We start from the raw sequence: 17,303 nt of genomic DNA, 5'->3' as shown, positions 1-17,303 counted from the left end.
TATCGCTGGTGACGCTGATAATGAACGATGGAAGGTAGGATTACTCTTATCAGTTGTAGATAAGGGAAAGGGTTTGCCCTTCGCTCCCGACCTCAGATGCGGTGTCGACGGAAACATAAAATCTTTTTTATAAAATAATAAAACTCTTCGGCCAGTTTACCCGTAACTATTACACTAAAACGAAGTGGAAGGAAATGCTTTAAAAACTTATATAACTTTAAATAAAAACTGTGAAGAAAAAGCACGTGAAATTAGACATAAAAGTATGAGCCGATGAAACTCGTGTTCACATGCAAAGAGTCATCCCCTCTCTCATACAGAGTGTCCCACGAAGAGGTTTAAACTTTTGATTTTATATTAATTGCCTATTTATGCACCGAAAATTTTCAAACTCCACATAATTGATAAGATAGGTTTTATAAGTATTCTGTGCAAATTAAAGCCCCCTATTAATTGTAGAAACAAAATGGTGTCGTATTGAAAATTTTACTATTTTGTTTCCTATAAATATTCATTTCTTTTAATTACCTGATTTGTTTACTGCGTTAAAGTTTTAAAGAACGAATATTCAATAACGTTCATTTTTGAAAAAAACATGTTTGAAGAATATTTCTTGTACTATAAAAACACTACCTAACCTACTCTATTACACTTTTACTGATATTGAAGTTCGAGAAATGGCTTTTAATGTTGAAAAAAGTGAAGTGTTGTGCGTGGGCTACTGCTTTTGGCAACTCTAGTACTCTAGAGGATCAAATGAGGAAAGAAAAGTGCTAGTATGCTCATCAATGCTCCGCTCTTCAGGTAAACCGAAATCATTAAAGAAGGTTGAACTTGAAACTGTTGTTCCAAAGTCGGCGGTACAGAGAATATTTCAGAAAAACTAAATTAAACTTTATAAAAGTCACCTAGTCCATAATACTTTTGAAGACGATCCGGAAAGGAGAGTGGAATTTTTTTCTCGTATTCAATGATACGAGAACAAATTTCCACTAATCTTGAACTCAATGGATTCATGATCCTAATTGGCATACTCAAATTGTATTTTCAGACGAGTCCACTTTTTTCCGCAATGGTGTTGTAAATAGGTATATTTGTAATTATTACGACACCGGTAATCCACACATTCTTGAACAGACTCTACTCAAATCAAAAGGAATTGCTGTTTGGGCAGCTGTCAGTTGTAATGGTGTGCTATCTTACGACATTTCAGACAGTACAATGACTGGGAATAGGTATGAACAGGTTTTAAATGAACATGGCTCTCCTCATTTTACGGTTGAAGAGATAGATCAAGCAATCTTCCAACAAGATGGCGTACTTCCTCATTTCACAAATACTGTCAAGCGATTACTAAATGACAACCTTCATGGCCGTTGGATTGGTCGTGGAAGTGATTTTTTAGATTGACCACCCCGATCCCCAGATATAACTGTGTGTGATTCCTTTCTGTGGGGTTACTTTAAGTAACAAGTTTATACTCGTAGCTTTAATAATGATGAGGAATTAAAAGAATCAATTGAAGAGGAACTTCTCCGGATACCGCATAATTGATACTTTTTAAGAGCTTACGATTCATTTGTTGAGCGCTGTTATCAGTGTGTCGATGTGAATCGATTTTAGTTCAAATAATTGTGGTCTGTAATTCTGTAATTGTAAGTTTTTAATACGATATGTTCTAATTTACTGATTGAAATGTGTTATTTCTCTAGAATATAACAATAAATAATTTTAAAAACCGAAAATACTGTTTTTACTGTTTTAAAGTGTAGTTTTCCAAAATACCACCATTTTGTTTCAACAGTTGCGAGAGAGTTTAAATTTTCACAGAATATTTTAAAAAGCTATTTGATAAATTGAGTAGACTTTGAAAATGTTCGGTGGCAATGAGCAAGTAATATAGAATCAAACGTTTAAACCTCTTCGTGGGACACCCGGTATACAGAAAACTTCCGAAGTACTTTAAAGTTCAAAAGTTCCAGCTCTGTAAACTATTGCATTGAGAAATTGATCTTATAGCAGAATTTAATGAAGGTTATTATTAAAATTATGAATATGTATACATTATAATACTTTTAGTAATACAATAAAACATAATATTAGAATATGGTTTATTACCGAACGAACAACAGGGAAAACGTTGCATTATAACAAAGAACTTACATAAAACTGTACCATACATGCCTAATCTCACTGACCATAAAATCATTTACTTACGACGCGTATGTTATAGCAAAAATTAATATAACTTTTCAATCTTACTACCCGTAAGATTGAAAAAAACGTTCAATTAATTTTACGGATTTTAACGGATTTTACAAAAATATATTTAAAATACATTATTTGATAACACTTGTTTACGTCGGGCTGGTAGTCTACTTTAATTATTTGTCAATTACATTTTATTTTATACATTCTTTTTCTTAGATATTCCTATTTATTTATTACTTTTTTTCACATGCTGAGCAATTCTCATTATTTTAAAACTAGTACAACTGAAAAAGAATATCGCATTAAAGTTAAAATAGATTGCACCACAAAATACATCATTTATCAACTAACCTGTAAATTCTGTTCCAAAGATTATGTTGGACAAACCATCATTAGTTGGTTTTTAACCATTAGTTAAAAACTCCATTAATAGTTGAAAATGACCAATTATTGGTTTGATGTTATTCATTACAATCATGAAAGACCATTATCTGCGTATTCGATTCAACACAATCAAAATAAATTAGAAACTTGCTTCAACCTAAAAGGAATTTATCACTTAAAGCCAAATACCAACCAAAGTATTAATCTGATTAATTTAAGAAATGTTGAAATAGCACATCAATTATTATGTTTACAATCAAAGCAACCAGATGGGTTGAACCTAAGGTGATTCTCTTTTCCTTCTTTTATACAAAAGTTACTTTCATTAATGAATGTGTTTCTGAAGAAGGGTTCAGGGAACCCTAAAATTAAAACATAAACTGTTTTACTGTTTATTATTAAATTTTGAACTTTTTGTTAGAATTTTTGTTTCCATTAAAATATTTAAATAAAGCAGCTATTTTTTACATTAGCTTTGTTTTTTTATATGTCCCACATCGCTCTACTGCGTCACGTGGTTTTAGAAAAAGTAAATCTTAAGGACTTCCTGTCACTTTTTTAAACACGTCAGATCAGTAAAATATTTACTTTCGTAATATGTTAAATTTTCAACCTTACAAAATTAATAAACTTAACAGTAAGTTCCATGTTATGTCGTAAACAAAAATGAAAATTAAGAGAGAAAAGAACTTGAATTCCCTGTGAAAACTTTACAAAAAAATATTTTGCACCTAATCAAATTTAACTATAGTAAACAAAGTAATTGAATAAACATAAATAATCGTTGTATATTTGGTATAAATAAAAGTGAACTTGCTAAAAATTTGGGTAGGATAGCTTTAAATGTCATCATACAACCTATTTACAAAATTTTAGTTTACAAAAATATGTAAAAAATTTGTAGAAATTAAACGTTTTGGATAGATTAATAATTAAAGGAACATATAATGAACAATAATTAATCAACATATTTAATGACATAAATTACAAATTGAATGAATTCCCCCAACCATAAATGCTGGCTGAAATAGTTGTCAGAACGAACAAAACCTTATCTAACCGTAATTTCTACAACTAGTTGCCAGAGCTATTAATTCTCTGATAAAAACTATTTTATTATATTAAATATCTTATACAGACAATGTAAAATTTTTGTCATACAATGTATTTCTTTTTATTCTTAAAACGTCTTACGTACAGGCAATAGTACAGAAAAGGTATTTTACATGTTCACGGCAGACAACAGAGAAATGGTGACAACCTTATGACTGGTCCACAATGATGATCCCATGTACCTGTATGACATGCTCTGACAATTGCATTAAGTTTCAATAAGCAATTCCATCAGTTTCGTTTATAACGTTTTGTATTTTAATACTATGAAGAAGGATTAGTTCGTTCGCGTACAATATATCTATTTAGTGAGTAAATCTGTGTGTAACAGCGGGCATAAAACATAACCTAAATGTTCTGTGGATACACGATAACACAGAACTTACACAGGCCCTGTTTAATTGTTACTCCTGTGCAGTGACGGCCTGAAGTGCTCGTCTCACACTGTAACTCGAGCCCTCGTGGAGCCGCGGCAGCGTTGCGGCGCTGAGTGTCTAAGGTCGTGCGTTCGAAACTAACTCAAGACTATATATTTCTGCAACTTATATAAAATCCAACTTGCTGTTTTACAGTGGAAAATGATTTTTTTTATTTTCACTGACTAGTTTTATCTAATAAGTAATGCGTACGCTATCACTAGAGTTTAAATAATCATACAAACTTATTACTGCTGTCCAGCGCATCCTCTCCGGATTTAGTATACTCTCGTGTATTGCATACCTGCACTGAAGTAGTGGAACACAGACTGAAGGCGTACTGAATGGTGACAATAATGACTCGACGTATACGCAGCAATTTACTTAAAACAACCCAAAATGATCTTTCGTCTCTGAAAGAGGAACTAATCCATGATGAAGTAATCGACTCAGCAATACAATTTCAAAGTTTACTGAAAGTTATTGCTGACAAATACTCAAATGATGCTGTCGTTGACCTGATCCTCGAGCTAATTCAACTGTTAAATAAATTAGACGCTGCTCTTAAGGTCAATGACGACTTGAAAAAATCGCTGAGTGCTATAATGAAGAGAATTCTGCCATTAATAAATGTCTGGAAATCGAAAAACGTAACAAAAAAACAAGTTCTGGAAGAATTTTTGACCTTAGAGGATTCTATGGAAAATAAAATTGAATTATTGAAAGCGGAAATAAACACTCTCAAGCACTCCATAAATAAAAACGGTCGAAAAAAATTTACATGAAGAAATTATAATCAGTACTCTGAAATCTGTTTGAAATCAGTACACCTAAACAGAATTCTGATTCTGAATAAAATATTTAAGGAATGTGCTGTTCAGGTTTCTGAGACAGAAATCAAGGCAACTGTGTCAGTGAACAATAAAGAGTTACAGCAACAAAATAACTGCGTGGCTCCACCGAAATATCTCCGGAGGAAAACGATAGTCTTAAATCGGAAATATACAAGCAAGACAAAAATAATGTAAAGCCAAGTTTTGAAACCGAAGATACAAGCCTAATAAAAAATCTCAAAACAATATCAAAGCAGGAATAAAACGAAACCGAAAAACACAACAGCCGAACAAGAAAGTAAGAAGTAAACGTTTACACAGATAGGCATGGTCGGCATATGTCTAGGCACCTAATGTCTCATCTGGATAATAATGAATACAAAGTGATGGTTGAATGTAAACCTGGCGCTGAGACAACTGAAATTTTCCCTAAAATATCGGATTCCGAGTTAATTTAAGCTATTAAAAGTTCTTTATTTCTGAGTTGGTAAAATTGGTAATATCATTATTTGTCATTCCTGTTGCTAATGAAAAGAAACTAATTAAAACAAACAATACATTATACTAAAGTAATTGGAATGGAAACAAAACAATTTTTACATTACAGAAGAAATAAACAGCTGTTTACATTAATCAGCTCATTGACTTTAAATCAGCCGTTCAGAGTAAAACAGTTTAGAAAACTATACTTCCTGTTGTGTAGTGTGTAAAACACGGTATTATGTTTAATAGTACTAATCAGTTGTTTTTTATCCGATTTTAATAAAACAACCACTGTTAGATTTAGAATAAAGGTTACAAAATTTTAATATTCTTGTAAAATTTTCATACAGGGTATCGATTTTGCAAAATTTAACATCAAAATTTATGATTGGCTGCCATTTTGAAACGGGTAAAGGTAATTTGTGTATATTTTTTTCTCAAATGAGCATAAAAACGCCAACACAACTGCAAAGTTGCATAACTTTATCTTTACTGGTATAAAAGATATACATTTTTTGGTAAAAATCACATACAGACAGATAGACGGAAAACTAAACGTTTTAGGACATACCTTCATATGAAGTTTTTTTTGCTCATTTTTACGTCTAGGATAAAATACCAAAATATTGTTCCTTTAGGAAAACACCCTGTATATATACGAAGGTCTCATTCTCACTTATAAATATCTCTATTTCAATACAAGAAATAAAACTAAAGTATGCTTTCCACAGCACAGAACGGCCAAGTTTTAGAAGAGTCCGTTTTACTTTGGTATCCGGCTGTTCAATAAGTTACCGGAACAAATACTGTAAGAGCAGAAACCTCCCTTTCTGGGTTTAAGAGATCGCTGAGAAACCTCCTAAAGAGTTCAGTGTTTTATTCTCTTAAGGAGTTCCTTGATTTAAATTTTTTACTTTCTTTAAATTTTTACTTAGAAAGTTAGGGTATCTCGTTCTTGCTTGTCTTTAAGGGGGGTCGGGAGCTCCATTTAAGCCCATGTTAAATTCTCAAACTTTAAGGAACATTTACCAAAAAACTATAAATGATAGCACTTAGAACTTTTTTTCTCTTGATAAAACACAACAATATACATATTTTAACACAAGAGTTTTGTAAAAAAATATTTTTTGGATTTATGGGAATTTTTTTAAAAATACTCTAAAAATTAGCAATAATTTTTATAAATTAGTCGCAATAAAATATTTTATGATTGAAATTTTTTTAAATCCATGTGTTAAAATGTGTAGAATAATGCCCTCTCCAAGTTAAAAATAAAATATTGATCTATCATTTATAGTTTTGGAGATAATGTTCCTTATTTACAGAAAAAATTCATTTTCGGAAAAAGCCATTTATTTGGAACATTCATTAGCTTAGCAACTAAACTTGCTTTATAAATGCATTCCTGCACCATATGAGGGATTGTCTGCTTTCTCTGCTTCATAGTCATCTTCTAGCCTCTTTTTTGCCAGTGTAGTCTGTCTTCGACACTTTTTTTCTATTTCATCGACGGCTTTATTCGCTTTTTTGATGCGTAGCATGTCCATGTCTTGAAGCACATACACACAGTTTACCTCAGGTACAATCCCTAATTTAGCAAACACTTCGCATCTGAGAAACCTTTGCTTCTTTCTTCTTTGCTTGCCTTTGTTGAAGACAGCAATAGCATCATATACCCCTAATTCTAGAGTTGATAGCATGACAAAAGTTCGCTTAGGAATACGAGCCCAAATCATGTTATTGAGCGATTCACTTTCGTTCTGTTCAAGCAGGTTTTGAAGAATTTGCAAATTTACAATGCCATTAGTGCCACAGTTACCTTAGTACTTATTGTAATCTGCAAGACAAGAACTAATTTTCTTACTAGTCAAAGTCTTCTATTGAGGCTCTGGAGGAATTGGGCTTGGTGCACTAGTCCCAGGTTCTGGGCTTTGTGTACTTTATAGGCCTAGATTCTAGACTTCTCCCACAGTCACTATCTACAAACACCACTTTAGGCTTCCCTACTTGCTTACGTTTTTTAAAGACTTTGTTACAAAATCTAGGCATTGCTATACCTTTGAAATAAAACTTCTAACACACAGAAAACACCAGGAACTTCAGAAAATAAACTGTGACATTTGAAATGTTATTCTTGGTTATAAACAGAAGAAAACAATAACAAACAAGGTAATGAAAGAAAAAACAGGTGACAAACAACTGTACCAATAGCAAAAAACGTAATAGTAATACAGCTCTATTTTGCATAAAGAGTTATAGTACAATATAAAATACTGTCTCCTCAATGCTGAAACTCTTACCAAAAATTTGAAGTACAGCCTTTAGAAAAAAATTTTTATTCAAGAACTACTTGACCGATTTTCATGAAATTGGTCTTGAATTAACCGCTATGAAAAGCAGAATAATATTCAACAAAAACACAAAAAAAGGAATTTTTGACCCATTTGACCTCCCGACCCCCCTTAATTGATTATACATTACTCCTTTATATTACTTGACAAAACAAAATATTTGTATATTTTTTGTAAAATTGTACAAATCAAATGTGTGAATAAACAATTGAATTGAACTGTCATAGAACTAAGTTTTGTCTATGAAAACTAAGTTTCATGCACACTTTTCAGTCTACAGATCATATGTTTCTTGATACATATTACAGATAGCTGGGCTGTATGTGATACTGTTACGTGTTATCATTATTTATGAATGTTCTCCAATTGTTTACAAATGAATGTATTCCACAAATGTTCTCGTTGCCCTCACGGTTAAAAATGATACTAATGTTAAAATATTCGCTACCGTTCAGTCAAATTCTATGGAGTGTCATGCTCCACCATCAAACTGGAATAGAAATTAAGCATTAATCTAAATTACAATCCTATAAGCAATATCATTCTCGAGATATACGTACAGACATTCAGTTAGAAATAGAATTCTTCCAGCCCCTTGAATAATAGACTTCGTTAACACTTAGCGAATTACATGTAGCTTTCAAACTAGGGACATTTTCTGAAACGTTCACATAACTAACAGAAACTATATTTGAGTTGTTTGTTAACACGTGTAGACAAAATCGATAGCTCAGACACATTAAAACCACAAGATTGTTTAGTAGTCAAGACTAAAATTTGGGACCAAAAAATGGGATTTTTCATAACAAAATCCATATTTATTTCATTACCAAACAATCTTCACTTTTTTAACTACACCTTTGGCAGTGATCTTCCGTGCACTCAGCGACCAATTAGGGCTGCTGGACTCTATTAAATAATTTGTTGTCAAATGTTTGAGAGGTCTAATTACATAGTTTATTCCACGACTCGACATTTACCTCATCATCAAATCCATGCGTAATCTCGTGGCCGATAGTGACCCCTATCGTGGCGTAGTTCAGGTACTGAGGAACCCGAGCACTGAAGAACGGCTGCTGGAGAATCGCAGCTGGAAATTCTGGAACAAGAAGATGCGGGTTTACCATTGTATCAATTCATTTTGCCTCTGCCTTTAATGTAAAAGTACAGATTATTTATTCAATTAATTACTGAATTAATTCACATAAAATGTACACAGCATTTGTTTCTTGTATTAATACCTTTGACAAAACCTTTTGCCGATCCTCAAAAAGCGAAACTTTATATATAAATTGGTTAATAAGTAAAGCATAGTAATAGTAACCCGACCGTGTGATAGATCATCCTGAAGGCCAAGATAAAGAAATAACTTTTGAGAAAATTAGAATTCTCAAAGTTTTCTTATGCAGCATAACGTCCAATTAAAGTCCACCCTTGTTAGAACGTGACCTATTTCGGATTGAATGGCATAAAACTTATCTTAAAGTTGGATTAATTTTGTTTAATCAAGACTTAATGAGTGGTATCGGCCAAATGGGTTTACCTCCTGTAAAACCTTTGGGTTTAGAAAAATTGTAACTAACTTAATTACTATATTTAATCGGAAACGTCTTCAGAGTTATTACATTAGGACACACACACATACACGCACGCACGCACACACACACACACACACACACACACACACACACACACACACACACACACACACACACACATATATATATACCTTTATATACATACATGGTCTTGAATAAGGGGTGTCACAAACTTTATACAAACAGTTTTATACACAGATTGGACGATGAATGTTTCGTTTAGCTGCTAGCTGTAATTTTTTTAACAAAAACATAATTTCAAAAAATAGTTAAGGTAAAGAAATCAAATTAGCATATAATGTTTTGTAGGTAAAAGTAAGATTTTGAAATTGCTTTGATATAAAAAAATTGCACCTGGTGAAAATTTTTAAAATAAAATAAAAAAAATAATAAAAACTAATATAGTCATAAAAATGCTCGTCACCCACTATTTAGTACTTTTAACTAAAATTCCAACGGTACGTTTTAAAATGAAATCCGTAACGGATGAGCGAGCACGACGAATTTATAGGTTCGCTTCCGGGAGCAACAAATGTTTACTTATTTAATAGGCATTAGGTGTTTTAAGTAGGTTGTAAAAGTTTTACAATACACTATCTATGATTAAATTTTTATATAAACTCCAACGGTACTTTTTTAGTGAAATACGTCAACGTACAAGTGAGCACGACCACTTTAAAGACACCCTATATAATAATCTATATATATATATATATATATATATATATATATATATATATATATATATTACTTTGTTAAAGTAGGGTTTCTTGTGAGCACGTTGTTATGTATCGCTAACGATAAGCTTTTAGTTGCGGTTCGCGTTCCTTTTGTACTTTGTATTGTAAAGAGCATTTTACTTTTATCTAAGCGTAAACGCATCTTCTCTGTTTCATTCACACACTTGTCCTCGTGTTCTTTACATTTCTAATAGAACAGTCGAATAGTTACATCAATAAACAATAATATACACAGTGCTTACATCAAATTTAGTTCACAACAGAAAGATATCTATACCATTATATAAAAGTGTGTGTGTGTGTTTATGTATGGTGTGAAAGCTACTAGACCGATTATACTAACATTTAAATGGACATTGTTAGGGTCCTTGATTAAATCATGGTTTATTCTAATTTCAAAAGTCCCTCCGGACTACGCCTCATTGGTCTCTGAAGTTGCATTACAGATGTAATAATAATAATATTCTTGATTGCAGAAAACAATTCAGAATAATTGTATTGCAAGCGTCGTATCAAAATAAAAGTATAAATCTAAGCACTAACACAATTTTAACTGTAAGTAAAAATATAGATTAATAGATAAATATATAATTAATATTACTTTTTGGGTACTTGACACCTTCCGCCGGTTCCTCGATTGTGGCCTAATTTTCTTGGATATCAGAAGGGGAATTAGACAAATTATTTCATAAATTTTACTGAAGACTATCACAGCGGCCCATCGCAAACTCGTCAACTGAGTAAAATTCCATAGACACTAGGAAGTGTTTTAATCGAGATTTAAATTGTTTGTGGTTATTCACGGATTTGATCTCTTCAGGGAGCCTATTGATTAGCCTTACACCAACTTGAGATGGCAAGCATCCAAAAAAAGTTCTGTGCTGAGCCATATGAAAGTGTCACGTCCTCTAGTTTCGTATTGGTGTACGTCGCTACCCCGAAGTGAGACGCACTTGAATCTGCAGTATAACTCGACGTCGAGAATATAGAAGCTAGGCAAAGTCAGTAATCCAAGCTCCCCGAAGGCCACTTTACACGACTCACTTTGATTTATTTGTAAATTATTCTGACAGCTTTCTTTTGCATTCTAAAAACTCTATTAAATTTGTATCTAGAACAGCTACCCCACAATCTCAGACCATAAGCTAAATACGCATGTATTAGGCCACAGTAAGCTGTGTTCAGAATGTCCAATGAACAGAATTTTGCCAAATTGCTTAATATATCAATGCCTGAAGCAACCTTTCAACAGACACTATCAATGTGATCGTTCCATGTCAGCCCTCGATCAAGGTGCATCCCAAGAAACTTGGTGGGTTATTCTTTTTCTATTATGGTTTCATCCACCATCACAATTGGTCGGACTTCGTTTTCATGTAGACGAGAACAGAAATTATTCACGCTTTTTTGAACTATTTGTTTTCAATTTTTTTTTTAATGTTCAATGCATGAGTTGAGCTCTTCAAAGGCTCTGATTTCAAGATTTGGTTTAGTTTTTTTATCTAATGTAGAGAGTCGTATCGTCAGCATACTGAATCATCTTTTCATTATGGATTGATGAACTCAATCTGTTGACGTAGACGAGAAATAGGGCTGGCCCTATAATCAATCCATAGGGCCCGCACTATACGGACCAAATCCGCCTCGCTCACAGGACACAGGGCCATGAACGAGAACGGTCCCGTCAATGAGTCTTCTCGGGTGCTGTTCCCATTAAACCATGGGTCCGGCTCAACAACCGTGGAGAAAATTTTATTGACTGACTTGCCACTTGAAGCGCATGTTTTATAATTTTACCGTGTATTTTTAGCTTAGGTTTTAAATGTTTTGGGAGATGAGTTTTTGTATTTTTAATTATAATCCGTGCACTTTTAGAAACATTTTAGTATTTATAAGTCTATTTTCGATATCCCGAGCCTTAGCGGCTTTTATTTATTTGCGGTAATTTAGCTTATATGCTCGAAAGAAATCTTTAAATTCTTCATTTTTCGATTCAATGTAAACTGAATGATACAATTTTAAAGTTTCTCTTAAATTGAGAATGTTTTGATTAATCCAAGTGTACTTTTTTCCGATCGCTCTTTGAATGACTAGGGGCAAGTGATGCTCAAATAAACGTTCAAACGGTCTCTAAACGCAGAAAAAGCTTCCTCCACATGATCGAAATTATCTAAAAAAAAAACGATTTTTCCACCTGGTGAAATATGTTAAGAATTTGGATATTTAGAATTTAAGATTGCGACGATATTCGAAAACTGAATTTGGAAAGACTGGGTCCTAAATATTAAACGAGGTCGTGAAAACGTTGATTGGAAGGTAGGCATACGATATTAACACCAAAACACCGTGCCGGTTCGTAGAGGGAGCGGGCAGCCAGCTTTGATTTTGTAACTCCGACCACACAGAAAACTCCAAGATGTCCTTGCCCTATGGAAGTCAGAAAGAGAAGAGCACAAGAAACTTAATTCCAGATATCTAGAAAACCTGAAAATACTAGAACCAATCAAAAAGCCAGAAAGCCACAGAAACATCTAGAAAGAGAACAACCATCTGGTAAAACAGATGGCTCGACCAGCTGTAAGGAAACAGCTCCCGGTCCGTCCAAAGACCAACAAAATAAAGTGGCAAAACGCCACATCCTCCCCCTCTACCCCGGGAGAGAAAAAGAAAAAAACTCAAAGGATAAGGTAGGAAGACAAGGACGGAAAGATTAGAGACTACAACTGGTACTGCTGTCGTTAGCAAACAGCTAGAAATAGCTCTAGTATGGAAATCCTGCACGCTCGCGAGGGCGCTCCAAAAGCGTAACGGCTAGAATCCATTCCGACTGACCACACTACTCAAGATTAAATCTTTTTAGTTTAAAGAGGCTTGAGGAAAAGCCTTAGTAGTAGTAAAAAAAAACTTGAACAAAATTAACTACTTTCTGTGGTAGCTACCAATAAATAAAGGTCTGAAGTGTTGACACAAGGATGGGTTTTTTCGTTTGTTTCTACATCACTAATACGCTTGGTGGTCAAAAGGCTACAAGAGGGTGTTCCAGTAAGGTTGGGAAGGAAATTAAATAAGTGTACACTTATTAGCCAAAGCTTATTAGCCAAAGCACTTCCTAAAGTCTCCACCCTCGGGTATCTCCACCCCGGAACCCAAGGGCCACTTAAGCACCCGAATGGAAACCCCGAAACGGCTGGCGGAACTCCTTGGACCGCCGGGAGAGTATTACTCCAGACATAAGGTCTGTATCTTTTTTCTTCAAAGATGGGAGGAACAGAAGGGATGAAGAGACCATTCCAAAGCGAAAATTAAAAATATGAGAAAATTACACCCATCATAATATCAACAGACCCAAGTTCGTGTTGTAAAGGCTAATTAGGTAAAAAACCTGGTACTGGCAAAATTTAGCAATAGTGGGCCAGTACTCTCCTCCCCCTACGGGACGGCTGAGAAAAAAAATTGGTGGCCAGTGGGAAAAAGACAAAATAAAGTTTTATTTTTTCCATACTAGTTTTTTAAATTTAGAGACTTGGAGCAAATAAATTCAGGCTCTTAAAAAGGCGTGAAAGAAAAAACTGTAGAGCTACGGGAAGAGCTTAACGGAGTAAGGAAATCATTTGGTCGTGGTAAAGTAAAGTGGTTTAATTAGGAACTTTAAAAAACAAAAAAAAACAACTAGTTTCTAAGTGTTGGCCAGGAAAGGCAAAAAAAACCCTGAAACCTACGGAAAAGAGACCCAAAAAAAAACTAACTGGGCCAAAACCCAACAAAATTAGGTTAACAATCAATAAACCTCTAAAAACAATAACAATAAAAAAAGCCTTCAAAGGATAACAGTAAACAACAGTAAAAAAAAACACTTCCAATATAAACACTAAACAGCAAATAAATAAGATAGCTGCTGGAACATTTAGCAGCTTCAGAGACAAAAATTATAAAGTCTTTAAAGACACAAAGAGATAACAACAACAACTAACTACAAAAAATATATAGACAAACTACAATCTTCAACAATATTTTCAACATAAAAACTAAACCTATCCATCGCTGCTAAACTTAGCTGAATAACAAAGAATTCCACCTACTGCCAAAAGACTGACCCTACTAAGCAAGAGAAAGACAAAGAAAAGGAAAAGGGAAAGAAAAAGTAAGGTTGTGTTGTAAAATGTAATGGGTTGGCCGAACCAAGGATAGCAGGCTGCGCGACTGCATTAGGGAATGTTAAAAATAAATAAACATAAAATTCACTCCCAATGTACAGCCTAGAAAAATTGCCGAAGCAAAAAAAAATTCTCTAAACAGCCAATGCTAATCCTGATCCCCCCGTGTATATGTACTGTAAAAGAAGAGGAGTAAAAGTATCAGAGTGTTTAATGTGGTGTAAGGAAGAGAAGAAGAAGAAGAAGGAGGAGGGAAAAAACTAAACTAACATCACTATGCCCTAAACCATCCCTATAAACGTCCCGGCAGCGGCGCTTTGGTCTTAGATAGGCCCAAAATATTTCTTCAGGTGGGAAACATGGGCCGACCTAATAAGTTTCCCTGACTTGGGACACCTCAAAGTCACAGCAAAAAGTATTCAGAAAATCATTAGAGCAATTTTACTGTGGTGTGTGCAAAAAGTACAAGTTAAAAAAAAACTATTTCAATTCATAGTATTACAAATAAATAAAAGCATAAAGTACATTGCCTTATTATTACCATGAAAACCAACTTCCAGTGTCACCAACAGGTGAAGGCAGAAAATAAAATCAACAGTTTTGGCTTTTCAGAGCAAAAAATGTCGGCTGCCATCAGTCGGGGGTAGACTCAATTTGTTTCCTCTCAAAAGGTTGAGAAAGTTCAAAGTATTCAAAAAAAAACTAACAACACCTTTCAAAACCTAAAAAGAATAAGAGAGGGAAAACAAAGTAAACAAAAGAATTAATCAAAAGCAAGAGCAACTGTACCGTAGAAGAGCAAAAAAATATGTGGAGCAAGTCGTAAAGTAGCGCTACAGGTAACTACTACATAAAGTTCAACAAGTCCCAAGTGAATAAGACACAAGCCCAAATAGTAAACTCTCCCTTTAAACTGTAAATAATTTAGAACACCCCCCAAAAAAAAATCTCTTTTGAGGCCAAGAATCCAAAAAAAAAACCCCAGTGAAAAATTAAAAATTAAGAAATTAAAGACCAAAGGAAAAAAAAATTATTTAACCACTTAAGGCTTAAATTAGGCTAAACTGAAATTTAGGTAAGTTAAACACCCGAAGCTGAATCAAGCAAGCTGACATATCAATCAATCCAAAGAGTCCACTAGGGTTTGGTATATTATAAAATAGTGAACCCTCAAGGTGGCAAACTATAGTTTTAAAAGTTTGTAAAAGAAAGGATGTTTCAACATTTTGGAAAGAAAGTTTTAGTTTTGTAAGTAATTAAATCACTTATATGTATGTCAGGCAACGTCCAAATCCAACCCCAAGCTGCAACTTCATAAAAATTACAAAACAAGCCTAGGCCTATGTTACTTTCAATACTAGTTGAAACTAAAGGTGTACTCCATATTAACTTTAACTGTTTTAATTTAAACAGGCACTAGTCAAAAGAATCAAAGGCTTTTAAAAATAGACTATGAAAGAATTATTATTTTTACAATAACATTAAAGTTTTGAAGAAGGTTTTAGAAAAAAAATTGCAAAAACTGTTAGACTAAATCAACCCCTTAAGCTTGAACTGCCCCTAACAATCAAATAGCATAGGCCTACATAAAAGTTTGACATGTTTCTAAGTAGAAAAAATATCAGATAAATTTAACAGTAACACTTCACTTTACCTTGTGTATAGACTAAGATTAATTAACAAAATTGTGTAAGACTCGAATAAATTCAACGCAGTAGACAAAATCATCAAATTAGTGCTATTAAAAATTTAAACTCTTATCAACTTAAAACATGTACAAGTGGAGTAAATCCGCTGGAAGAATAAATAAATAACTAAATAATTAATTAAAATCCTAGAATAACAACAATTAATTGCATTTGGAACTAAGGGTAGGTGTGGAAAGGTTAAAAATTTTAATTAAATCAGATGTAGAGATGAAATATCAGAAGGAACGCAAGTTATATAAAAAAGAACACTTTTAATTATAAGCCAACCCAAAGTAAATAATCAGGTGAAACTGAATGGGGTTTCAAATATTAACCAGAAAGCTAAGAACTTTAAAAACAAAAAGGTAGGCTATACATAGGCGGCAGTACAATACGCAGTCACCAACAGCATCTAAGAAATCCTTCGACTTTACTTGCACAGATCTGAGCCAAAGTTTAAATTAAAATACTAAAAGGTGCTAATTAAAGTTTAGAAGGCACAAGTAATTAAGTACCAGGTATGTTTAAGGCAACAGGCTACACTGTAGGTGAAAGTAAAAGATAAAAGGTTAAGAGTTAACTTGGTGAGAGAAAAAAATTTATTAAAATTGGTTTAAAGTAAAATTTTAAGCTAGAAAAAAATCAAACCAAATACCTATGCCTAAATAATTAGTGAGAATAAAGTTACTAAAGTTTAAGAAATACTGCCACTCACATGTTCAATTATTACACAACTAGGCTTAGGTAGCAGTTGGTTGCAAGAACTGCTTGGCTCAGACTTGCACATTAAAAAACAAGCTACTTCGAAAAAGTTTAACATTTTGAGTAAAAAAAAAAGGCAGTGTAAGGAAAATTTAGAAAACTAAAAAAAAATTTAGAAAAACGTCTACCCCTTTAAAAAAACTTAAAACTAGGACTTAGCTCTCATAGCTGTGTAGAATTCCTCCGCTCCCACCGGCAAGCCTAGCCTTCCATTTCAAACCACGCTCTGCTACCAATTTGCGACGATATTCGAAAACTGAATTTGGAAAGACTGGGTCCTAAATAATTAAAACGAGGTCGTGAAACGTTGATTGGAAGGTAGGCATACGATATTAACACCAAAACACCGTGCCGGTTCGTAGAGGGAGCGGGCAGCCAGCTTTGATTTTGTAACTCCGACCACAGAAAACTCCAAGATGTCCTTGCCCTATGGAAGTCAGAAGAGAAGAGCACAAGAAACTTAATTCCAGATATCTAGAAAACCTGAAAATACTAGAACCAATCAAAAAGCCAGAAAGCCACAGAAACATCTAGAAAGAGAACAACCATCTGGTAAAACAGATGGCTCGA

At 33.6% G+C, this 17,303-nt stretch overlaps 1 protein-coding gene across 3 annotated transcripts in view; it reads right to left on the bottom strand.

Annotated features, from left to right (window-relative positions):
- Positions 1-17,303, bottom strand: part of LOC124369866 (neprilysin-2-like) — a 72,458-nt gene that overhangs the window by 12,577 nt on the left and 42,578 nt on the right. For all 3 annotated transcript variants that reach the window (XM_046827998.1, XM_046827996.1, XM_046827997.1), the window contains one exon: positions 8,772-8,890. In XM_046827998.1, coding sequence (XP_046683954.1) covers positions 8,772-8,890 — 119 coding nt within the window. The remainder of the gene's footprint in view (positions 1-8,771; positions 8,891-17,303) is intronic.

The sequence above is a fragment of the Homalodisca vitripennis genome, chromosome X (genome assembly GCF_021130785.1).
Source record: "Homalodisca vitripennis isolate AUS2020 chromosome X, UT_GWSS_2.1, whole genome shotgun sequence".
Lineage (NCBI taxonomy): Eukaryota > Metazoa > Arthropoda > Insecta > Hemiptera > Cicadellidae > Homalodisca > Homalodisca vitripennis.
This window is presented reverse-complemented; position numbering and strand designations above follow the sequence as displayed.